Raw genomic sequence first — 26,704 nt, 5'->3', positions numbered from 1 at the left:
TTTTCTGTTCCTTTCTTGTCTTTGATTTCCAAGTCGAACTCTTGCAGCAGTAAGATCCACCTAATCAACCTAGGTTTTGAATCTTTCTTTTCAAGCAAATACTTAAGAGCAGAGTGGTCGGTGTAAACAATGACTTTGGAACCAATTAAATAAGAGCGGAACTTATCAAAAGCAAACACTATCGCTAAAAGCTCCTTTTCGGTTGTGGCATAATTCAATTGAGCTCCAGACAAGGCGCGGCTTGCATAGTATATGGTTCGAAAAATTCCATCCTTTCTTTGTCCAAGTACAGCTCCACAAGCCGAGTCACTAGCATCACACATTAACTCGAAAGGAAAATCCCAATTAGGCGCAGTCATGATAGGAGCCGAAACTAACTTCTCCTTCAATGCATTGAATGCCTGCAAACAATCATTAGAGAAGTCAAATTTAGCATCTTTTTCCAACAATTTACAAAGGGGTCTAGCAATCTTAGAAAAATCTTTAATGAAACGCCTATAAAATCCTACATGTCCCAAAAATCCTCGAACAAGCTTCACGGAGGTAGGAGGCGGCAATTTTGAAATAACTTCAATCTTAGCTCGGTCCACCTCAATTCCACTCATAGAGATCTTATGACCTAGCACAATTCCTTCCCGCACCATAAAGTGACACTTCTCCCAATTCAAGACAAGATTAGTCTCCTCACACCTTTGTAACACTAAAGCTAAATTATTCAAGCATGAATCAAAAGATGAACCAAAAACAGAAAAATCATCCATAAATATCTCAATATATTTTTCCATCATGTCAGAAAAAATAGCCATCATGCATCTTTGAAAAGTAGCAGGTGCATTACAAAGACCAAAAGGCATCCTCCTATATGCAAAAGTACCATAGGGACAAGTAAAAGTGGTTTTTTCTTGATCTTCAGGGGCAATAGAGATTTGATTATAACCAGAATATCCATCTAAAAAACAGTAAAACTCATGCCCCGCGAGTCTCTCCAACATTTGATCAATAAAAGGCAAAGGAAAGTGATCTTTACGGGTGGCATCATTCAATTTTCTATAATCCATGCAAACACGCCATCCAAGAATCGTTCTAGTAGGAATCAATTCATTATCATCATTGGGTTGAACAGTCATACCTCCTTTTTTGGAACAACTTGCACAGGACTTACCCAAGCACTCGTCGGATATAGGATAAATGATCCCCGTATCAAGCAACTTAATTACCTCGGCCTTTACCACCTCTTGCATTTTTGGATTGAGCCTCCTTTGGGGTTGGATGACTGATTTGAATTGGTCCTCCATCAATATTTTATGCATGCATATCGAGGGGCTTATTCCTTTAATATCTCGCAATGGTCCATCCTATTGCTCTTTTATGGTCTCTTAAAACTCGGAGTAGCTTCTCCTCCATCACACCCATCAAAGAAGAAGAAATAATTACTTGGAAGAGAAGAAACACCATTAAGAAAAGCATATTTAAGATGAGATGGTAAAGGTTTGAGTTCTAGAATTGGTGGTTCTTCAATAGAGGGTATCCTTTTCTTCAAGTTCGACCCTAATTCTTCGAATTTCGGTGGTCTAAATCTCAAAAGAGGTGGATTTGCTTCCAAAAATTTTGTGTACTGCTCCACTTCTTCAACTTCGGCTTCTCCCTTGCTTGGCCGAACCAAGCACGCCTCTAACGGGTCTTCAATTGTAGCTTTACTAAAAGCCGATTCCACAAGCTTATCAACTGCATCAACTCTCAAACAATCATTCGGTTCAGCAGCATATTTCATGGCTTTGAACACATCGAAGGTGACTTGGTCATCTTGAACTCTAAGAATTAATTTTCCTCGTTGCACATCAATTAGAGCTCTCCCTGTTGCTAGAAAAGGTCGGCCTAGGATGATCGGAACCTCGAAATCCTCCTCCATCTCCAAGACAATGAAATCATAGGGAAAATAAACTTGTCAACCTTAACTAGAACATCCTCCACTTTTCCTCTTGGGTATTTGATCGATCGATCGGCTAATTGAAGAGATACAATGGTAGCTTTTACTTCTCCCAAACCTAATTTCCTGAAAACAGAGTGAGGCATTAGATTAATACTTGCACCTAAATCACACAATGCCTTATCAAAATAAGAATTACCAATAGTACAAGGAATAGTAAAACTCTCTGGATCTTTCAACTTTGGTGGTAACTTATTCTGCAAAATAGCTGAACACTCCTCATTAAGCTTCACAGTTTCATAATCTTCCAATTTTCGTTTGTTTGCTAAAATCTCCTTCAAAAATTTAGCATAACTAGGCATCCGGGCTAAGGCATCTGCAAAAGGAATATTAATGTGCAATTTCTTAAAAACATCAAGGAATTTAGAGAACTGCTTATCTATTTTGTGTTGTTGAAGTCTTTCCGGGTATGGAATTGACGGCACATATGGCTTTGGATTATCCGGAAATAACTTGCTTCGAGGTGGATCGGCTTTGCAGGGCTTGATTTCAGGTGCTTCGGCTTCAGGTGGTGTGGTTTCTTTCTTTTTTTCCGTTGCTTCATTAGACAAGTTTCTGCTAACTTCTTTCCCACTCAAGATGATTGCTTTTGCATTCTCAATTGGATTCTTCTCGGTGTTGCTCGGAAGGGCACCATACGGTCTTTCGGACAAATGATTCGCTAACCGGCCAACTTGCTTCTCCAGATTTCGAATAGATGCCTCTTGATTTTGGAACCTCACATCAGCACTTTTAATGAAGTCTTGAGTTGTTTGAGCTAGTTTAGTAACCATCTCCTCAAGATGGCTGTGCTGTTTCTCCTCAAGAGGCCTAAATGATGGTGGCGTTGGTCTCAGCCCTTGCTGATTTTGGTTGCTCCAGGAGAAATTTGGGTGATTTCGCCATCCAGGATTGTAAGTGTTTGAATAAGGGTTGTTACGTAGAGGCCTGCTGAAATTTCCAACAAAGTTAGTATTTTCGGGAGGATGTGCAAAAGGATTACCTACTTGACATTCGTCGCTAGCATGGCTTCCATTACAAAATTCACAAGTTGAGCCTTGAATCTTCAAAACTGAATCGATCTTTTTGTTTAAAGCAGCAAAGTGTGTGGCAATGGCATTACTCACACCGACTTCATAAATTCCATTTGGCTTTCTAGTAGATAGTCGCTCGATCGGCCATTGGTAGCTATTAGATACCATCTCTTCTAAAAGATCAAAGGCTTCCTTAGGTGATTTGTTGTTCAACGTCCCTCCAGCTGCAGCATCAATGGTAGACCTCAAATTCGGCATCACTCCATTATAAAATGTATGCACTTGCATCCAAACGGGTAGACCATGGTGCGGACAACGCCTTAGTAATTCTTTAAACCTCTCCCATGCTTCATATAGAGATTCACCATCCATCCGCACAAAAGTAGAAATATCGTTACGCATCTTGGCAGATTTAGCGGGAGGAAAGTACTTACTAAGAAATTTTTGAGCTAAGTCATCCCAAGTCGTAATAGATCCCGCAGGAAGGGAAGTTAACCATGACTTAGCTTTATCACGCAATGAAAAAGGGAACAATCTTAACCTAATGGCATCATCAGTAACACCATTATATTTTATGGTGTCACAAATTTCAAGAAAAGCATCTAAATGGATATTGGGATCATCATTCGGCAATCCACCGAATTGGACAGCGTTTTGAAGCATCTGAATTAGGGAAGGCTTAATTTCAAAATTGTTCGCTTGTATGGTTGGCCTCCCGATGCTTGATGTTGACCCTTGGATCGTAGGTGCGGCATAATCCTTTAAAGTCCTCCTTTGCTCTCCGGTTTCATCAGCCATGGCCTTATTGTTTTGCTCTTGTCTTCGCCTAAGGAAAGTGCGCTCAATTTCAGGATCAAGCTTCTCAAGTTCTCCCTTTTGGCTTCGAGTGATGGGGGTTTGCGATCGAAGCTGAACCCTTGTCCTCTCTATTTCTTTTCTACTTATTGTTTTCTGCAAAATCGAATAAGAAAAAGAAAAGAAGAAAAAAAAAATATCAAATAGAATAGAATAAAATAAAGCTAGATTAAACCAAGAATTGCTCGGTACTAATAGTAATTGTCAATTATCAAAACAATCCCCGGCAACGGCGCCAAAAACTTGTCCTCTAGATTAGCAACGCAAGTGCACGTATCGAACAAGTAATAAAGTGATGAATAAAAGTATCGTTCCCACAGAGATTGTAGACAAATCAATCAAATTACTTACTAAAGGTGAACAATTCTCAAATTTATCTAACCAATTAAAAATTTAACGAAGGAATCAAAATTCTAAAGAAAAATAAATTAACCGAAGCAGAATGCACATACTAAACGTAGAAATTTCGAATATAAAGAAGCAAAGAACAACGTATTTCTATTAAGGATAAAAAAAACATTAGAGCATCCAATTTCACTTAACCAATCAAGATTAATTAACCAATCTCGTCATGCAATCAAATTGAATTCATAGTGTGATGGTAGAACTTCTTAATTTAAATCACTATCCTTGGTCCGGTATAGCAACCCTACTTGGATTTAGCAACCCACACTTGTTCCATGTGAATTTAAGTAAATCCAAACGCAGTAAGATCTATGAACGTTCCTGGATTCAATAAACCACCCTCGATTTACATACTACCGAAACCACACAAAAACTTAAGATATTTCTATCTATAATGGATTTGTTGCGCGGAACAAGCGATCGAATAATAAAATAGTCAGAACAAGAAAATAAATCGGACACTAGATGTACGTGGTTCGATCGAAGAGACCTACGTTCACGGGGAGAGCAACAACGAATTCCACTATAGAACGAGCGATACACGGAGATTACAGAACCACACTCGAGTCACTCAAACACTCTTAGTGTTTCCCAAGCCCCAATTACATCAAATAACGCACACAGTGTTTAGCCCCCAATTCCTCGCGAAATAGTCTCGCAAAAGAAAAATAACACAAACCTTGATACAAGATTTCTATTGGCTTCAACACTTAGAATTTGATGACGGAGAAAAAATCCTCTATCAAGCGCTCGTACGTCGGCGCTTCAACGATTATCTTCGGCCAAGACGTTCGCTTGCTATTATATATGCAAGCTGGACGCAAAACAACTTCTGCATGATAGAGTCCGTATCTGTTTGTTTTTCTTTCTTGATCCTTTCCTTTTATTTGAACAAGTCCTTATCCTTTCTTGACCGAGTCAATAATCCCCAAATCAAAGTCCACTTAGACTTTCTATTGAAAAACCACAGAATCAAAACCAAATACAAGACTGCATCGTATAAAGTCCCTTGCCAAATCCAACAAGAATATATCCTTTTCGTTTTAGTTTGGATTCTCTTGATTTCGTTCATCCACGGAAGTTCCGCCTTTATTTTTTTCGCAATTCATATGTTCGTTTTAGGATCAAACTCGAGACATATTTTAACAATCTCCACCTTGGCTCGACATTTGAGCCAAATCATAATCGCTTCACCATAATCCGAATATCATCTGCTACTCCCCCAACAGCCCCAATAGGCTCAACCACCACGGATATCATCCAAGTCCAAGTCGCGCTTGACCTTTGCCATAACCGTGGACCTCATCAGAATACCAACCGAACATGCACCTTTAACCGCTCTACAAGGACATTCTGACACAAGTTCCTTAACCACGGATAAAGCAAAACCTTTATTGCATCCATATCCGTCAGGAGATCGAATACGTACCTTGTCAATATCAGCAGCTACAGCAACCATTGGCTCTACGGGCTCCACCTCGCTACAAGCACCATCCGTGTCGATTACCATGCTAGTACTCGCCACCTCGGGAGTTTCTGGTTGTAACTCTACCTTAAGCTGAACACCGTTCGGATCCGTATTAATACCGCCACAAACACTCCTACCATGAAGTACTGGAGACTCGTCAAAGGTAACTTTTCTGCTGCGAACATGTGAATTTATATTTGAGCGCCACAACCGATAGCCCCGCTCACCTCGTGCATAGCCATAGAATATGCACCTTGCCCTCACATCGAGCTTACCATCACTTACTCGATAATAACACGGGCAATCAAACATTCTAAAAGCAGAATAATCAGCAACGTTACCCGACCACACTTCTTCAGGAGTCCGATATCCGATCGCAATCGATGGAGATCTGTTCACCAGGTAGCTCACCATACTAAGCGCATCCGCTAGAACTCTTCTAGCCATACCAGCACTAGAGATCATTTTACGGGTCATCTCTAATAATGTTCCGTTCATCAATTCCGCAAACCGTTGTGGTCTACTAGCACTAGTGCGGTGTTTCACTATGTCCTTTATCATGCAGAATTTATTTACCATCTTCGAGCAAAACTTCATGCTACTGTCGGTTCGTACATGCTTGATCAACTTATTAGTCTCCGTTTCGATCAAAGCTCTAGACCGCGTATTCCCGACAACAAGATCAAACTTGTGCTTCGGCACGATCACCCAAGTCTTCCTCAAGCGGTCGTTAGACCCTCGAACGGATGCCGACGTCTCCGGAGCGAAACCCGTCAATGTCTCACCTTGAAGTTCATACAGGCCACCATGCTTGATTCATTTCATTATCACCAGGGCACCTCGAACAATTCTCAGAACTCCGCCTTGTGAAGAATACCCGCATCCAAATGAATCTAGAGCACCCAAGGAAATTAAGTTCTTTTTCAATTCAGGAACGTGTCTTACTCCGGTCAATGTCCTCACAATACCATCATGCATCCCGATTTTAACATCGCCAACACCCACAACATCGCATTCGGCGTTGTTCCCCAACTGCACTTTACTACTATCCGTGCACCGATAAGTAGCAAACCAGTTCCTGTTTGGTGTAGCATGAAAAGAACAACCAGAATCCATAATCCATCCGTCAAATGATGAATTCTCGATGACAGACAAGACCCTATCGACACCATCAGAATCATCAGCTATAGCTGCAACATCATCTGTAGATTCAACTCTAATTCCCTTACCCGTTTCGTTTTTCAGCTTAAAACAATTCCTTCTAAGATGCCCTCTCTTGCCACGGTTCCAACAGACAGCACCACCCGTCCTAGACCGACTGCGTCTATTCGAGTTCATACTACTTCTACTACCACGAGTATCGGTTCTTCCTCTATTTTCACCTACTAAAGCAATAGATATATATTCGCCAGATTCTCTTCTACGGATATCCTCACTTAAAATCAAATCTCGAATACCATCAAACGTCAAACTTGTTGACTCGGAGGAATTACTAACAGTAGTAACAATAGTATTCCAGCTATCGTGCAATGAGGATAATAGAATCAAAGCACATACCTCATCTTCAAAGTCAATATCAACTGAACTCAATTGACTAACGATCACATTGAATTCATTGATATGATTAGCAACAGACGCACCTTCGCTCATCTTCAAATTAAACAGACGTCGCATCGGATAGACCTTGTTGATCGCAGAGGGCTTCTCGTACATATCCGACGGGGCTTTCATCAAACCCGCAGTGGTCTTCTCTTTGACGATATTAAACGCGACGTTACGAGCCAACGTCGCTCGAATAACACCCGGCGCTCGTCTATCCAGCAATTCCCAATCGGCTTGCTTCATCGTCTCTGGTTTCTCCCCGGACAGGGGCAAGTGCAGCTTCATCCGATATAGATAGTCTTCAATCTACATCTTCCAGAAACCAAAGTCCTTCCCCTCAAATTTGTCGAGTTTCACTTTTACTTCTTCCGTCGCCATCGATTCGCTTCAACTTCGACAAGCACCGGCTCGATACCAATTGTTGCGCGAAACAAGTGATCGAATAATAAAATAGACAGAACAAGAAAATAAATCGGACACCGGATGTACGTGGTTCGATCGAAGAGACCTACGTCCACGGGGAGAGCAGCAACGAATTCCACTATAGAACGAGCGATACACGGAGATTACGGAACCACACTCGAGTCACTCAAACACTCTTAGTGTTTCCTAAGCCCCAATTACATCAAATAACGCACACAGTGTTTAGCCCCCAATTCCTCGCGAAATAGTCTCGCAAAAGAAAAATAACACAAACCTTGATACAAGATTTCTATTGGCTTCAACACTTAGAATTTGATGACGGAGAAAAAATCCTCTATCAAGCGCTCGTACGTCGGCGCTTCAACGATTATCTTCGGCCAAGACGTTCGCTTGCTATTATATATGCAAGCTGGACGCAAAACAACTTCTGCATGATAGAGTCCGTATCTGTTTGTTTTTCTTTCTTGATCCTTTCCTTTTATTTGAACAAGTCCTTATCCTTTCTTGACCGAGTCAATAATCCCCAAATCAAAGTCCACTTGGACTTTCTATTGAAAAACCACAGAATCAAAACCAAATACAAGACTGCATCGTATAAAGTCCCTTGCCAAATCCAACAAGAATATATCCTTTTCGTTTTAGTTTGGATTCTCTTGATTTCGTTCATCCACAGAAGTTCCGCCTTTATTTTTTTCGCAATTCATATGTTCGTTTTAGGATCAAACTCGAGACATATTTTAACATGATTCATGGCTATATATCATAAAGCACTCGCATGGAATCTCCTTTCGGTCTCAAACATGCAACAAAAATCATTCAAGTGGTGATCAAACACTTAAAAGCATTAAGAACATGATATATAACTCCCACATATGAATTCTAAAATTGCATAAACGAGTCTAGAAAATTAATCAATCATAGTTAAGCTACATCGTAGCTCTAACAAGAAGTAGTCTAGAACATAATGAAGCTTAAATTAAAAACGATGAATAAACTAAACATGATGAAAAACTAGAACAAGTTCACCAAGAATAATCAAGGATTGACTTTGAATTCGCCTTCTTCTTCTTCACTTGGCATCCGGCATTGAAAGGAAGAATAGAAGCAAAACCCCGAACGTCGTATGATGTAAACGTCTTCTCTACCTCCCTTCTTCAAAAAATATCACGTTTTTTCTTCTGCATATGGCCATCTTCTTGTTTTGAAAAAAAGAAATCTTGATCACACCAGAATAGGATTGCAATCAAAGATTCTTCCCAAAAATAGACTTCTCTCAATAATAAAACTCCTAATTTAGCTTGGATTTTGAATTTCTCCCCAAGAAAAGCTTGATTCTCCTTGATTTCAAATTTGCATGGCTGAAGATTGGATTACCTACAAAATCAATTAAAAATAAATAAAGTAGACATCAAATTCAATTGAAACTAAGCAAATATTAAGTCTAAAATAATAAATAAACTCTATATAAAATAGAGTTATCACCAATGATGAAATTTTTGATTTTACTAAATCATTAAATCATCTGCATTATAACGATCAGGGAAATTATCCAAGCATGTCTGGGCATAATCGTCTCAAATTAAACACAAGTAAGCATTTTTATCATATGATAACTAATCTACTCTAATTCGGCAATCGATATGGACCATTCACGACACTTCATCATCTCAAATTGTCCTAGAATTTCGTGCCGACGACATCACTAGGGGCTCAATGGTTCCTTTGTCATAGATGTTAGGACGCCGGTAATTATTCTAAAATTCTCATTTGGTGGACACTTGCGTCAATCATCTAACCACGAGCGGCTAGCATCAGTGTCTCTGTAGTCTCATTAATCATATACGACCAAAAGTGCAACGTGGCGGGAGTAGTTTCAGAGACGGTTTGACTTTTCCATGAGACAACATGGCGGTCGTCACGCGAGGGTCTTCGTCCACCACTCAATCAGAGGGGCCTGGTTGCACCAGTTTTTCCCATGAATCGTGGGAAACTTTCGCAGGAGTCTATAAATTTCGTGGGCCATACGAACAAGAATGTGAAGAAAATCATATCACGGAGATTCCTGATTCGGTCAATTCACGAATAGTTGTCACTGTTTCTAAGCTAGGCATTTCGTCAAACAACTGGCGTGCAATGTTGCGGGTGGTGAAGTTCCACAGCACTTTAACAACGGCTCATTGGAGTGGAGGGAGTGTGCATGAGAGAGGTGTGTTATATTCAATGCATGCGCATTTAAAGTTTTCGGTTTGTGGGTTGGTGTGTCCTTTTCTTCTCCCCCCTTTAGAACCTTCCTCTTTGCACTTGACCACTTTTGATCCATCAATACTCAATACTAATCAATGACCACATAATTATGGATGATGGTCTAGCTAGTGACTTGGGCTAGGTATGGTTAAGCAGCCGAGATAGTTAGGACTAGCAACAAACTCGAGTGGCAAGAAGGTCTGTGCGAAACGGTTGCTAAGTATAATGCTAGTTATAACAATGCACGTATCAAATTTTCACTGGTATGGAATGCCGGTTTGCTCATCTGCTGATTACTACGCATTTTTCTACCCCTATAACACACCTGTTTTGAGTCTCTCTTGCTTTTTTTGTTGTTTCCGGGGCAAAGTCTAAACTAATTCTTGATGCATACTAATCCGCTTGAAATTGCATTCAAGTGGAGTTAAGCCGCAGCTCCGGACTCTGGAACGGAGAATCACTCATTTTGTTGTAGAGGATTTACCTTTGATGAGCCAAGTCTTGAAAGTTGCGTACCATAGAATTGGTAGATATGTATAATCCAGTCCTTTATAGTTCCATACTCAATATAACATCCAAACAATCGGTCTTAATTCGTTTCGATGGAAATATGATCTTTATTTTCTTTATATTTTGACACGGCCCTCTTTGCACGATATGACATTTCGATATTTTTATGCAGTTTAAAGAAGGATGCGAAAGGAATAGTTGGATCTCCAATGAATAGTTTACCCAAGAATTTTAAGGCTAGTTCATGCACATAACGTATTCATAATCAATTGACCTTGATCCTCCACCTTCTAATAATTTTTGTCCAAACTCAAAATAATGTATCTTATGACATTTCACTAATCCAATGATGAAATTTTTGATTTTACTAAATCATTAAATCATTTTCATTGTAACGATCAGGGAAATTATCCAAGCATGTTGGACATAATCTGTCTCGAATTAAACACAAGTAAGCATTTTTATCATATGATAACTAATTTATTCTAGTGTGACGCCGGCAATCGATATGGACCATCCACGACACTTCATCATCTCAAATTGTCCCAGAATTTCGTGCAGACGACATCGCCAGGGGCTCAATGGTTCCTTCGTCATAGATATTAGGACGCCAGTAATTATTCTAAAATTCTCATTTGGTGGACACTTGCGTCAATCATCTAACCACGAGCGGCTAGCATCAGTCTCTGTAGTCTCATTAATCATGTACGACCAAAAGTGCAACGTGGCGGGAGTAGTTTCAGAGACGGTTCGACTTCCATGAGAGAGCACGGCGGTCGTCACGCGAGGGTCTTCGTCCACCACTTAATCAGAGGGGCCTGGTTGCAGCAGTTTTTCCCACGAATCGTGGGAAACTTTCGCAGGAGTCCATAAATTTCGTGGGCCATACGAACTAGAATGTGAAGAAAATCATATCACGGAGACTCTTGATTCAGTCAATTCACGAGTAGTTGTCACTGTTTTCTAAGCTAGGCATTTCGTCAAACAACTTGCGTGCAATGTTGCTGGGGGTGAAGCTCCACAGCACTATAACAACGGCTCATTGAAGTGGAGGGAGTGTGCATGAGAGAGACGCGTTATATTCAATGCGTGAGCATTGAAAGTTTTGGGTTTGTGGGTTGGTGTGTCCTTTTCTTCTGACGCCTTTAGAACCTTCGTGTTTGCACTTGACCACTTTTGATCCATCGATACTCAATAGTAATCAATGACCACGTAATTATGGATGGCCTAGCTAGTGACTTGGGCTAGGTATGGTTTAAGCAGCCGAGATAGTTATGACTAGCAACAAACTCGGGTGGCGAGAAGGTCGATGCGAAATGGTTGCTGAAGATGTTCTAGAGCATTCGGACCTCAGAATGTGTGGACGATCAGGGCCGTTCTCTTTCAAGAAGCGTGCGGCATTGTGATCTCTTTTCACGTGTTGGATTTGAATTTCTTATGATTTTGATACCTCGCTTGGCATTTTTTTTTATCCTTCTCTAAGAACCCGTTGCTGAATTGAGAATCGGTTTAGTAAAATAAAAGCTGCCCTTCCAAAATAAGGGCTACCAAATATTGGTAGATTCTCGTATAAACTCGGTCCGTCATGAATCTCATGATCATGTGGGCCTCATAAAGGACCTAACACATAACGACTCAAGTCGTTAACAAATCTATAAGTTTAGATTATAATTTCGCTCAAGCATAGCGAATAAAATTCAAAAGTAACTTGAATTCACATTTACCATCAATTTCGGAATACAAACTAGAATTTTCTTCGAAACGCATGTGCTCAAGGTAGGTGAAAAGCATCTTCTTCTCGAGGTTGGACGAGAGAGACGAGAGAGAAGTTGCTCGGCCGGCTTTTGAGCTTCCGGAGACTACAAGTCCAAAAGCCCAACGTAATCCATGACAATGCATGATCTCACTCTCCTTATCAGTGCTGAAGGGAAATTCTAAGTGTGGACTGAATCTTTCACACATAACTAACAACTACACGTGTAAAAGATCATGATGACCATGCCCAATCTCAAGTGTAATAGTCGAACCACATAACTGGTGCCCCACCCATTTTCATTGAGAATTTCTACGTTGCCGACGACGGTATGATTTAGCTGCCGAATCAGAAACAAAATTAACAAGCATGCCCAGCATAACTTGATCCGACGGTCGATATAAGCGATTGAATGAAAATGGTAGGTCATATGCCTTGAAAAGAGGACGTCTCCATCTGTCTTGAGGTAATTGTTTTGGATAGACGAGGACATATATGCCGCGCGCACTAAAAAGGCCGACCAAATTGCGATGCGATTCAACTACCATGCGTGCGCAAACATGGAATGTTTCACTACTTTGTTTCGTCAAAAAGGGTTTTGTAATGCGGCTGCTGACTCGAGCAATATGGCAGGACACATAATCTACGTTTCTATCTATGCTTTATCGTACCCTTTTTTAGATCCATTTTCCCCGTACCAAGTTTAGAGGACGAAGACAACAGAAGTGTCAGGGATAGATAGAGAGAGAGGCTTAAATCCAACGGTAAAGTCAACGGCGACTTAAAGTCGGTTTTGGATAGAGTGGTTAGGAGGATTTGACAGGATTGAGTAATAATGTTGTTTGGATTCCAAAGATGGAAAACTGATGAAAAATTAGGGTCGGTTCCTTTTGTGAAAAATAAGCCATTTGAAAAATATTTTCTAAAGAAAAAAATTATATCTTTTTAAACATTTTTCGTTTACTAATTTTTCTAAATGATATACGCAATTATTTTTTGAAAAATATTTTTCAAATCGCTCGCTTTTCACAAAACGAATGCACTTTTAATTATACATTAAGTGCATTCAATGTGAATGTCAACTTATAGTGATGACTTTACTTTCTTTCACGGAAACTTTAAGAGCGAGATTCATATTTTACAGTGTTATACATACTACATTTATCCAATGATATTACAAAATGGCAAGTAGTGAAATCAATTCTATGAGAATGGGAAAACATTCATATTTATAAAGTTTAAGTAATATTGACTTCGTTATGCATGAATATGTTATGTTATGTGATCGATAGAAAGAAAATCTATTAAATATATTTCTTCACTACTATAGAGAGAACTATTCACTTTGTCCCTGCGACACAATTTGTAGCAGAATAGACTCACGTATCACAAAAAAATACATGAAAGTAAACAATATCTATGATTCTAAAATTGACAATTCTATACACATTTGGTTACTTGCCATATATAATGAACTAGGGATAATGATACAAATGATTCATGAACTTTGATCGAAGGTGCAATGGGATCATTGAACTTTTAATTTGACTAATATGATCCCCGAACTTTAGCCCAATATGCAATGTTATCCCTTAATTTTCAATTTAACCAATACGGTTCCCGAACATTTGGAATATGTTCAACTTAGTCTCCGAATTATAGAAAGACGTTCAATGTAGTCCTTTAATTAATTTAAGTATAGCGACGACATTGGATTTTTTTTATAGTTATGGGACTTAGTTGAACATGTTCTAAAAGTTCAAGGACCGAATCGCACATTAGGCTAAAGTTTAGAAACCATATATTGGGCCAAAGTTTATGAATCATTTGTGTCATTTTCCCTAAGGGTGAACATGGCTGTAGGGTAGAACCTAGAACCTGGAGAGTGGGACCAATGAGAGTTTGTTAGTTCCAAGTCCAGGGTATGAAAGGTAGGTTTCTGGTTTCAAAAATTGAGGAACTTGTTCTGGCGAGTAGCTTCCATATTCTAGGTTTCAGATAGGTGGAACCTGCAGCAAGTTTTTATGTTTTTCTTGGTATATATCTTTGTGTTATCCTGCGGTATTACATAATATCCGATGATGAGTGTGTAATCTTGAACATCATTATCATTGAAACTTTTATTTTATTAATTTTTTCATATTTTTCGTGAGTTTAAATATGAGTCATGATAAGTGAATTATAACAACATGTGGTGGTTATTAAATGTGATGATCCATGGTACTCGTTTAGCTAAGCATATATGTAGAACCTGGGTGAATCTTGGAACCGACTTTGGAACCTGTGACGGGGTAAGTTCCAAGTTCCAGGATATGCGGGATATGTTCTAGGTTTAAAAAAGAGGAACCCGCTATCAATGGTACGTTCCAGGTTCCAGGTGGAATTTGTACAAAACCTGGAACCGCTTATCCCTAATTTTCCCAATGAATTAATATGCGACTATTTAAATTCTAGTCAACCCCAAATGTAGCGTAATTCAAGGTGCGAGTAAATGCTACTTGAAATGACGATTGCTTCAAAGAAATTGACCAATCGCGTCAACTTAAAGCGGAGAAAAGTCCACGATGGATTAAATTTCACTGGACCGCAATATAGAGTTTGTATGGTTATTATTGTTACAACAGCTATATCAGCAACCACTATACGTTATGTTGAATTTGCTATGATACAAAAGGATTCTCCGTAAGTGAAAAATTCCAACAAATTTTGAAATGTAAAACCCGCGCGAAGCATTGCGATTAACCCAATAGAATATGTAGAGTGAAATATATGTAAAATTCGATGACGGTTTTAGGTCCCTTTATTACGAGGTAAATAGTTCAATCATTCCTAAACCTGTTGTGCGGATATTAATTCAATCCTAAACTCTTTAATTTTATCAATTTAGTTTTAAATCTTTATGCGAAATTTCAATGTAGTCATTCCAATTAATTTTCATCACAAATCGCCGGCATGGCAGTGTATCACAAAGGATAACAAATTTTGTTCTCACTTCCCACAAGAAAATGTTGAGGCATCCGGAATCAACATTCATCAAGTGGTGACCCTCTGCACCCAATTCAAAGAAATACCGCATATGCATTATGGAGGGTCGATTTCTTATATCCGATGTTTTAATGAAATCCTTTTGTCTCACCCCCATAATTCCGGATTTCCTATTCACCACCACCAACTTTTTTGTTTGGTTTTATAGTGGTATGGTGGCATCCTCAGCAGAATTTAGCGCATCACGTTAAGTCTATCTTTTCTGTTCAATTAATGTTAGGCCCTTGAGGGTCGCCACAAAGTGCAGAAAAGCAAAGATAATAAAAATTAGAAAAATTTTAAAATTTAAGAATTCGAAAATTTTTAAAAATTGTCCACTTTACCATCGATTGTGCCACGTAGGAAGACCCGCATTCATGCTAGCGATTGTCATCACCTTCTTAAAGGTGATCACCCAAGGAAAAGCTTATGGATTACTAAGTATACACTTAACTCGAACTCTTCCAAGGCATACCAATCACAACTTTCGAAGCGATTTTAATTTAACATGCTATTCAATGTATTTAGGAGTCACCACTAACCTATTATGAGTGGATTAGTAACACAAGTAAAGTATGTGGGAATACTTTACTTTTGCGAATTAGAGATTCAATGGATTCGGGGATTTAATTATACTAGATTATTCTAATACCCTTTCGGTACATTTTCTTTGTATTTCCAAAGATAATTTGCAAGCAATTTGGATTAATTTTAAACATAACCACTTACCTATTTGAGTGATCATTCGGGTGGCAACCAATAAAGTAACACTAAGTAAATCACAATGATAAATAAATTGCTAGAAATAAGGCAAACCTCAATGCAAAATGAGGCATAACTTCACTCAAATTAATTTCCCAATATCTGTGAAATGTTAATTAAGAAAAAAATACGCATTTCATTAGGGATGAGCAAACTGGACCAGACCGGACCGGACCAGCCCAGTTGGTTCGGTCCTTGAGGGAGGCGGTCCGATCCCAATAAATAGGATCGGTAATAGGATGGTTTGGTCTCCGGTTCCATGATGGATGGGATCGGGCTGGACCGCAAAAGAAAAAAGAATATATATTTATACACACACACACAATTGGAAAAATGTCAGAAATTTTTGAAGAACTAGTTAACCTAATTTTTTCATATTCTGCTCGACACTTACTCCTCTCCTCTCACTCAATGCTCGCGTCTTGCCTTCGCAACGCAGTTTTACTCGGCACTCGTTTCTCTCGCCTTCGCCTCTCCGTTTGCACCTCTCGCCTTCCCCATCTTTGTCGATATGCAATCGTCGATTGTGTTTTGTCTTGACTCAATTTGTTTTTTTTTTTCTTGACTACATTATACAGACCCATTATTTTGTTCGCACTTTGATTCAGTGAAGTATAAGTATAATCCCACTTTGAGCTTAATTCTTTCCAACTCGAGGAGAATGATGCAAGAGCATAATCCTGTGTTAGTTTCTTAAATGTTTTTCTTCCTAATTTAGTCATTTCTCATTATTTTAGGATTATAAGTAATCATGTAATGATTGTACGATGATCATGTGAATATTTTATTAGGTTGGATGGTTGAGATCGGAAGTTGTTAGTTTAGATCTAAGAGTTAGATTTCTATAAGTAGCTGGTGGTAGTAGTCTCACTAGGACTGGACCGAACTGTCGGTCCCGGTCCCAATCTTGTCCCCAGTCTTGAAAATTTGGGGGTCTGGTCCTTGGTTCTATGTCCGGACTGGACCGGCCCGGATCATGCACAGTCGTACATGTCATACATGATTTTTGAATGCAATGTAATCCTAATATATTCTTTTTGGTTTTTTTATTTATAAAAACTAAAGTATATGCAATGCATGCAATGCGATTTTAATCCTATATTATATCTACATGCTACCAATTGAACTTGACATAAAATCTAATGTAAATGGCTCTAAACATGCAATTACCAAATGACATGAAAATTATGACATGGCATGTAATATGACATAGACGATGACATGACGATGACATGGCAAGCATGATGACATGGTAACGATGAAGTGGCATGATAACATGGCAAGTTACATGGCAATGATGATGTGGCAAAAATGACGACATGGAATAGATGACGTTACACGAATGATGCAACTAAATCTACATGATATGCACATGTTATTTTTTTAGATTTTCTTCTAGGCATAAAAACTGTCTAAGGTGTGAAATTAGTCAATTCAAATTTAGATTAAATCCTATTATAAATTGGTAATTTCCTACTACATATTCTCTAAACATGCAATTCTAACTAAGAAACTAATCTATTCTAACATGCAATGCAATAATTTTTATATCTTCAAAATAAATAAGTGCATGAAATTACAAAAAAGAAAAACGTGAAATATATCATACCCACAAAGCAATATTCACCAAAATTCAAAACAAAAAATCAAGATAATTTGCCAAAAAATCAAGAATGACGACATGGAATAGATGACATTTCAAGTGATCATAGCCGAGAGTTCTCTATGTGGGCGAACATGACAGTGGGACTAGGCAAGAGTGTAGGTGGCGCTTGGGATCGACTGAGGCTGCTAGCAGTGTCGAGTTCCTTGGATTGACTCGCCGGAATAGTTGCTGCGCGTTTGTACGCGAAGCAGCTGGTCTCGGTGCAGCAGCGGCTGTGAATATTGGGTGACGTTAAGCTGCTGATCGAGGCTGGGACGAGCACATAGTGGTGGAGGTGGACAGCAGACGCCCGTAGCGAGCAAGGATGCGTCACGGGGGGAGCTGGAGCTGCTGCCAATGCGTCACGGACTGAGGTGCTCTGCAGACAGTGGTCAATCGATAGGGACAGCTTGGCAATGGCGAGACTGCAGCGTAGGACGTTGAGCTTGAAGCGAAACGACGACGAGCTCTTCCTCTCCCTCCTTCCTTTCTCTCTTTCCTAGCTTTTTGGTTCTCTCTGAGTGCCATTCTTTCTATTTATGAGAGCAAACCTTGGGCTTTAATTTCCTATTTCTAATATCCAACATTAGGCAATTTTCTGACTATTTTCACTAGTTGAATTTTCGAAAAATAAGCTGAATTATCTTCCAAGTATAATATTTAATAAATCGTTTATCCAAACTTTGCTTTTGTAATGGAAATTCTGGCCATATATGACCAAAATTTAATCCTATTATCGGCTCAATCCGGCTTATCAATTAAGTACATAGCCATTCACTAAAAGTCCATCCGCTGGTTCGATATACATGTAAATTATATAGGTTTGATTAACTATTAATGCAAATGCTCCTAATATCTATATGTAATTTAACTAATAATTCCGTTTGGGTGTCGAGGTCCATCCCTAATTTTCTATCCAATAAATGACTGGATGTGTCACAACAATTTACGAGTCAACAGTGATTTTCGATCAAAATTGACCAGAAGGATTCAATTGGTAAATTGTCAAAAGGTTTAGAACAAAATTGGTCAAATCAAAAGGTTTAGGACTGAATTAGCACAAATACAACATGTTTAATATGTTTTTAGTAATTTTCTCAATCATTGGATGTAGCTTCAACTTGTGTAATGATAATATTGCTTTGAAGATTCTCTTCTTCCCTAGAATTTCTTATTTCTTTTGATGCATGACGTGTTTCCATGCGTGTGACAATCAGAACATTCTCGCCACCCACGTCACGCATTGGATTATTCCCTAGCTTAGCACAATCGTTCATTAATGTGTCTATTGATAATTGCATTTGGACATGTCGACGTTGTAAGTTCAACAAAGATGTTTTTTTACGATATTCTGTTAATAGAACCGACAATATAGTGTAAAAAAAAAACCGACAATATAGTGCAAAAAGGTAGGTCCACAGAAAAAAGGAGGCTACGAAATATCTAGTTTTTATCGAAGTAGTCCCTCGCTGAAAGTGAGCTATGGTTTAAAAATATGTCGTTTGTGATGACAAACAGGGTGATTTCCTATACAGAATGTCATGTGCGATACAAAATAAGTGAATGGAATTTAGCTCTGATGTCATGTTGAAGCGATATTCACGAGATCAATGAAAGTAAAAGGACTTGATTAGATAAATTTAAAAGGACATCAACTTAATTGGAAAACGCCATGAAAGTTTCCTATGCAACTAATGAGTCGGGCGAGTATTTCATGAGCTGATACCTTGTGACGTGATCTACGGAGAGAGATCCTCTCTTGATTGTTGGCTTCCCTCCCTGTGTAGCAACCATACCTTCTGACGCGATCTACGGAGAGAGACCTGTTGAAGTTTGTTTGAAAAAACAAAACAAAATAGTGCCATTTTTGTATCCCAAGTAGAATGGAAGATAGAGAGTAAGTCATTTTATTAGTTATAAAGCTACTATAGTCTTTCAAATAAAGAGAATGGGCAAGTGGGTTAGACCCCACCATATACCCATGTGCGGGTGTGTGATTATTAGGCGCACCTAGCATGCTCGCGCGTAATTATTGGCACTAATTAATTTATTTTTTATTTTTCAAAATTATAATTAAATTAAATTGTTGATTTCCAAAGAAACAGTGCGACTGTACATGTAGGAGTTGCCACTGTTTTATCAAATTTATTCTTCGAATTTCTTTTAACTATTTATGTCCAAGAGTTGCAATTTTTTGGACGAAACAGTTTTCGAACATTGACTTGTGTCCAAATGAACTGTTATTCGAACAACGAAAAGTTGGGTCCGAATTAACTGTTTTTCGGACAACGAAGAGTTGTGTTCGAAGTAACTGTTCCTTAGACATGAAGAGGTGTGTCCGAAATTATCTATTCTTTCGACTCAAATAGTTGTGTTCAAACGACAAGTTTTTGAGACACGAAAAATTGACTCTTTTCAACTATTATATATTGAGCAATTATGTTCAAATTTAGTACTTCAATTTTCAGAACTTCAATTTTTCATTTCTCTAAAATGAACACAATCTTTTCTCCAATTGTTTCCCTTGAGAGATCTTGGAGAAATATCAGAATTGTTATCCGGTATTCTCATTGAGACTTTGTTGTATCATGGAGGATATTTGTCGAAAATCATTAGCAACATTACGGGACAAATAAATCTTTAAAAACAATGTTATCACACCTTAAAGTCTAATTCCGTTAGTCATCTCATTCGATCATATTTTTCCAACAAGATCGAAAATAAAGAATTAGTTCTTAAGACTCCAATAATCGACCGCAGTGCATGTTATGCGGCCACGTCATGCGGACAGCATGATGGGTTGATCCCTTCGAGTCATGCCGGTAATTAATGGTAGAATACCTTCCCAAGCTTCGTTGAGGAAAGAAATCAACATCTAGGGCGCTGTTTGTTTCACGTAAAATATAATGTTTTTTGGAAAACGACACAATATTTTTCGATGTTTTTTTGGGACTTGAAAATGAATTGAGAAATATTTTCCGTTATTTGGCAAAGAATTAATTTTCCCGAAGAAAATTACCAAAAAAGTCAGACTTCTTAATCAATTTTTATTTTTATTTTATTTTCTTCTTTCTTTTTTTTTTCTTACTCTGTCGATTGCCCGCCACGGTGACGGCCAACGACTAGCCACATCTGCTCGCCCAAGGCCGGCGAGCCTTGTCGGCCTCAAGCGAGGCGCGGGTGAGGCTCGTCCCTCGCTGTGGGCGGCGACCGACAGAAGAAGAAAGAAAGAAAATAAAATATTAAGAAGTACAAAAAAAAACATAAAAATTATTTAAAAAATATAAATATAAAAAAATTTCAATTCCTAACATATTGATCCAGTAATTTAGTGCTCACTTTTGCTTTTAAAAAAATGAAGAGAGAAGGAGCCCATATAGAAGGGACGGGGTCAGCCTGAAAAGTCATCCGGAAAGTCTCTGTATTTCCGGTGGGTGGTTAATGCAGTCATCAATGCCTTGGATCTTGATCTCTCTCATCAGTTAGCATGTCACATTTTTCAACGATGTATTCAAAGTCCCCCTAACGAAACAAAAGAAAACACCCAAAATCAAATCATAAACAAACCCCCACAAAAGAAAAACCAAGAGAGGAAACAAATGATGTCCTGACATCTCCTCGCGCTGTCACAGTACTTCCGAAATCTAAATCACTCTCTCTGTTTTACCAGCTCTGCTTCTGTTTCTTGGGTTCTCCTATAAATGGGCTTGTCATCGTCCTCTGTCTCTGTATAGACATCACCGTGGAGTGAATCTCTCTCTTTCTCTCTTTCTGAGTGATAGTTCTTCTTCGGGTAGAGAGAGAGAGAGGGAGCCATGGCTGATAATGGAATCCATGGAGTCGTGGTGGACATCAAGGACACGAACTCAACCCCCAAAATCAAAGAAGAGACGGGCCCCTGTTTCTCTCTGCCTTTCTTCCAAAAGGTAAAGAGTCCTCCTCGACTCCTCCTCTGTTGTCTCCTTCCTCTACTTTTCGTACCTGGGCCGCAACAGAAAAGAGAGAAAAATCAAATCTTTCTCCATTTTATCCGTAATTCCTTTGCATCTTGCTGCCCATGATAGAAAATATCGCGTGCTCTGTTTTTTCGAAAACATTCGGATCTTTCAGAATTCATTTTGGCGGTGCGGATTGGTGCAGTACTGTCCCACCCTGAGTCCGAAAGATCAACATGGAGTTTCGTGCCTATGTCCGAAACCAAAGATTTTGTCCTTAATAGTATTCTCCAATTAATCAGACACAACTTAGGCACAAGCTAATACCACCATAGAACCAGGGACGAGCGATGCGGGATTGACTTTAACGTGTTTGTTGGGCTGGTCGCAGCTGCTAGCGGAGGTGTTCGGGACCTACTTCTTGATATTCGCCGGTTGTGGGTCGGTGGTGGTGAACAAGAACAACGAGAAGGTGGTGACACAGCCGGGGATATCCATCGTGTGGGGGCTCGCGGTGATGGTCCTTGTTTACACCGTTGGCCACATCTCCGGTGCCCATTTCAATCCTGCCGTCACCATTGCTTTCGCCGTCACCAGGAGATTCCCATTGAAGCAGGTAATTTTGGAAATTCTCCACTTCACATCAAAAATTCAATTTTGTTTTCTCAATTTTGTTTTGTTATTCTTTACACTTCTTTGTCGATGGGATTTGCTGTGGATGAATATATGTAGGTGCCAAAATGGCAGATTTCCTATTTGTTCGTAATTTGTGATGAAGCAGGAAAGTTCATGAGAGTTAATTCTTGATCGCTTATGAAGGGATGAATTCTTCCATGAAATGACCGAAATTTCTCTCTCTAGAGCAACTTTCTTCTCCGGAGATAGAAGTAGAGCGGGGCAACAAAATTAGGTAGAAATTAGGGCTGCATCTAAAGTCATGTTTGATGCACTCTTAGTTGTTAAAGAAAGGTAAAATTCTCGCTTTGAAAGGGAATTCCGAGCCTCGCGTGGTTCTTACAGAGCGGTTATCGCTTCTATCTACTGTGTTGATTGAGCAATTTACCACTCTGTTTTCTATCTTTTTCACCCTCGATGTAATTATGCTTGGATCCTCCTTTCAGGTACCGGCTTTTGTGTTGGCGCAACTACTCGGGTCAACCCTCGCGGCCGGGACACTCCGGTTGTTGTTCACGGGGATCCACAACCAATTTGCCGGGACGCAGCCTTCCGGGTCGGATGTGCAAGCCTTTGTGGTCGAGTTCATCATAACGTTCTACCTCATGTTTGTCATCTGTGGTGTTGCCACTGATAATAGAGCTGTGAGTTTCACTTCATGCGTTGGTTATCCATCATGTGTTGATCGCACTAATCATAATAAGCAAACAAAATTGTATTCTCATTAAGAAATCTTTATCTTGATGGGCTGTTTATGACATGGACTTGGTCCTGTAGTTTAATCCCATAGGGACAATTGTCTGGTATACGACTAGTCATTAGGCCATTCTTTAATCATTTCGTGTTTGATTTGTTTCAGATTGGAGAGCTTGCTGGTCTTGCTGTGGGTGCAACTGTGTTGCTCAATGTGATGTTTGCCGGGTAAAGTTAACTTGTCTTTTCTATAGCTTTAACTCATTCCAAAAGGTCTTGATGATGCTTGCTCATTTCACATTCGTCTACACTATGACAAGGATCTGGATCAAACCAAAGTGGTCAGATGATAGAGATTATATTTCAGTCTTGTTTCTGATTCAAAGCTTTCTTTGAGCAAGAAAGCAACTTTGGAAGAAAGCGGAGGTCGTTGATCATTAATTTGTGTTCTCCCATTCATTAGGCCGATCACCGGAGCCTCGATGAACCCGGCGAGAAGCTTGGGGCCGGCGATCGTTTCTAACCATTACAGAGGGATATGGATATACCTACTCGCCCCGACCATGGGCGCCATATCGGGCGCTGCTGTCTACAACACCATCCGGTTCACTGACAAGCCTTTGCGCGAGGTCGTGCGGAGCGGCTCGTTCCTGAGAAACGGCGGGAGAAGCGGCTCTAACCGGTGAGAGAGGAGGGAGAGAGAGGGAGGGAGAGAGAGAAATAAAACAATTTGTCAATGTCATACTATTCTTGTATGTTTCGTATATGAAATGGGACATCTTTGATAATTTTGTCATCATCTAATTGTTACCGAATGGATCCATTCACATGTATTATAAGGTTTAACAATGCCAAACATACTTGATTGTTAAGATACGACTTGCCGTTTTAAAGCTTCCGCCGGCTATTTTAGCCAACCTTTGAAATCTTGGTCCCTTACTGGCATGTTGCCCTTTCATGCGCCAAATCAGATCTGCCTTCTAGTTCCATGAATTGTCATTTTCGTAAAACTCTTTTACTTTTTATATGATTAGCGATCACGATAATTTATTTATTAAACTTATTTATTTTAGTAAGATGAGCAATCTAAAACTATCAGCTTAACTACTTCTGTCGATTCATGCTAATTGCCCTGTCCATGTTCATCGAGCAGAGCTCCTGCCACAGAATGTGGCGCGTGTGGCCCCTAAGACCAAAGGAGAATCCACACTGATGGGTCTATAGAACTTCTCGGCATCGCCCGATTTACTTAATTAGTAATCCTCCACGATCGGGAGAGGTGCAGGAGCTCGGAGTCGAACCCTACATCTCTTGACCGTGGTTGTGAAGACCAATTCGTCATCACAAATCTATCACCCTCCTTAGGTCTCTTGCCTGTCTGAATTAGTCATCGGTCAATATACCTGAGTCAAAACCGTGTTTGTAAAGGACCTTATCATATTGGAAATTGCGGGATTTGGTGCTTAGAATGTGCCACCTTTCATGGCAATTTTCTAGCCCTATACTTTCGCAGCCGTGAGGACATAGCAGCTGAGATATTGACATCTTGTCCAATTATTGCAAGTTGAATTATTGTCGACCAAGGTAAGTTTTAAGGATAGGTGATGTAATGGCATGCACTATGAATATATCAGCAGTGCAAAGAAGTTCAATGCTGTAGAAGGAAGAAGGGGACTCCGAGTTGAACTGGATAAGTAGGGCTAAAACAATCATCCTAGCAAGGGAAAACTTCCTCGAACCTTGCTTCTAACTAGTGGGTTACAAGTTGCGGACATCACAATATTTTATCTAGGAAAGTTTGGTGTGGGAGATATCCATAACTTGCAAAACTCCAATCAAATGCATGGTTGAAGGAAGTTTTTTTTCTAATCAGGGATGAAGCGAAAAATAACCCTTACGATTGACCTATGGTGCCAAGGTGTCAAACGGGTGGGTTTGATCGGATTTGGATAGGGTCAAATACGATCCGACTCATATTGACCAATTTAATCTATTTTAATCAATTTTCATGCTATACAAATCTTGTGACTCATATTCAACTCGATATATATTGTTAAAATACTACAATATCAAAATTCAATTTAGAGAAAATTGTTTCTTATACATTTTTAAAGATATATATTGCTAAAAATTTTCTTATAGTTTTTTTAGCTGTCTCATTTATAATCCATTTAAAACTCATTTGTAATCGACTTTTAAAACTTAATTAACCTATTTACAACCCACCACCATGAAATATGGGTCAAATATGGGTTCTAGACCCATTTTGCTACTTCTAATGGTGCTGCTATGGACTATCTTTTCCCCACGTGCCCTATGAATGTCACATAGTTTTAACTTCTCGAGGACAAGTTAAGAAATTTTGTAACACCCATATTGAGGAGGGCGAGATACTTAGAATTTCAAAGAAAAATATTTGTGTAACAGAATTTGCATATTCTTCTAAACTCCCGGAGCCTAGTATTAGCACTTCACTTACGGTTCTTCGATCTGAGGTCAAAAGGCCATTACTTGCACATCTCTCTCTATAGATATCGAAAGGCACAACCATCTCCCATTGCTAGGCATCCGTGGATCCGCCTCTCTATGCATAGCCTCCGTTGAGAAATTTCCTTTCTACACTTTGCAACTTTACGTACATGCCTTTGTGATAACGAAGGTATCTCTTTTTGCATAATCATTTCACACGTGTCAAATGCATGTTCGCCAATATTTCACATCTTGGTATCTCTTTTTGCATAGTGGGCTTTTTCTTGTTAGAATACTAATGTTGTTGTGAATATTAATTAATCTTCTGCACGTTTTGAGGCCATCTTGTTTCCTCTCACTAAGAGCATAAAAGAGTACATACTCCAATTCCTCTCGTCACATAATGAAGAATAAAGTTGTGCAAGAAGCTTTAAAGTTATACTTTGAAGCGTAGGTGTACATACACCATGATTAACCCACTAAGCCTTAGGATCCATATAATACCGATTTTGAATGGAAACAAATTTAAAATCCGCATTTTTGCACACAAAATTTACATACTCCAAATCCACGTTGTTGTGCTAATCCAAGTTAGGAAAGTATTTCCTAAAGCATTTTAGTGTTTCTTAGTTGATTTCCTTATCCTTGTATGGAAAAACTCGAGTAGGATCTTCATTGAATCATTGATCACCATAGTACCTTATGTACTAAAATAAAAATCATAATAAGTAAGAGGGGAATTATATTATCATGTTAAATAAAGAGTAACTAATAAAGTAAGAATTTAGATAATTTTGGAATTTACTTAGAATTCAAGGTATGTGCCAAGCAATGAAATGGAGTGTTGTTCCTAATTCGATGATCTACTAGAATTGTGCGAACCACCATATAAAATGTAGACTCTTCATCTAGCCTTTTCACTTCATGCATACACATAGCTCTCTTTTTATTTTTTCAATCGTTGAATCCCATATGTTATAAACTAAATGAAGACAAGGATTGTCGAAGTCACAAATTCTAAGCATATCATAAAGATGAGCCGTGATTGGAAATATATAATCAATTAAATCTCACAAAAAATCATCCAACACCTTCTTCTCGACAAACTTAGCCCTCTCTTGATTATCATCCCGATAAATATTACATTTGTTACAAATAACCATACTTTGAAGACCACTTTTAATTTACTTAAACTTTCTCAACATTACAATCATCAAAGCAAATGTATATCTGCTACGGAA

General features: G+C 39.0%; 2 protein-coding genes and 1 non-coding gene across 3 annotated transcripts; 2 read left to right on the top strand and 1 right to left on the bottom strand.

Moving 5' to 3' along the window:
* Window positions 1–1,366: 1,366 nt before the first annotated feature.
* On the bottom strand, window positions 1,367–3,798 carry LOC125316465. Its single transcript, XM_048284804.1, has 2 exons — window positions 2,020–3,798; window positions 1,367–1,909 (listed from the first exon to the last, which is right to left on the bottom strand). Exons 1-2 carry the CDS (start codon window positions 3,796–3,798, stop codon window positions 1,367–1,369), a joined length of 2,322 nt encoding a protein of 773 aa, XP_048140761.1.
* Window positions 3,299–3,405, top strand: LOC115732268. The gene has a single exon (XR_004014335.2). It is a non-coding gene; the product is annotated as a small nucleolar RNA R71 (small nucleolar RNA).
* A 9,203-nt stretch (window positions 3,799–13,001) lies between the features above and the next one.
* LOC115752990 (nodulin-26-like) lies at window positions 13,002–23,696 on the top strand. Its single transcript, XM_048285596.1, has 6 exons — window positions 13,002–13,010; window positions 21,487–21,617; window positions 22,018–22,242; window positions 22,748–22,945; window positions 23,161–23,222; window positions 23,458–23,696. The coding sequence occupies exons 2-6, from the start codon at window positions 21,507–21,509 to the stop codon at window positions 23,678–23,680; spliced, it is 819 nt and encodes a 272-aa protein (XP_048141553.1). The 5' UTR covers window positions 13,002–13,010; window positions 21,487–21,506; the 3' UTR covers window positions 23,681–23,696.
* Window positions 23,697–26,704: the final 3,008 nt, after the last annotated feature.

Source organism: Rhodamnia argentea, chromosome 9, assembly GCF_020921035.1.
Source record: "Rhodamnia argentea isolate NSW1041297 chromosome 9, ASM2092103v1, whole genome shotgun sequence".
Taxonomy (NCBI): domain Eukaryota; kingdom Viridiplantae; phylum Streptophyta; class Magnoliopsida; order Myrtales; family Myrtaceae; genus Rhodamnia; species Rhodamnia argentea.
This window is presented reverse-complemented; position numbering and strand designations above follow the sequence as displayed.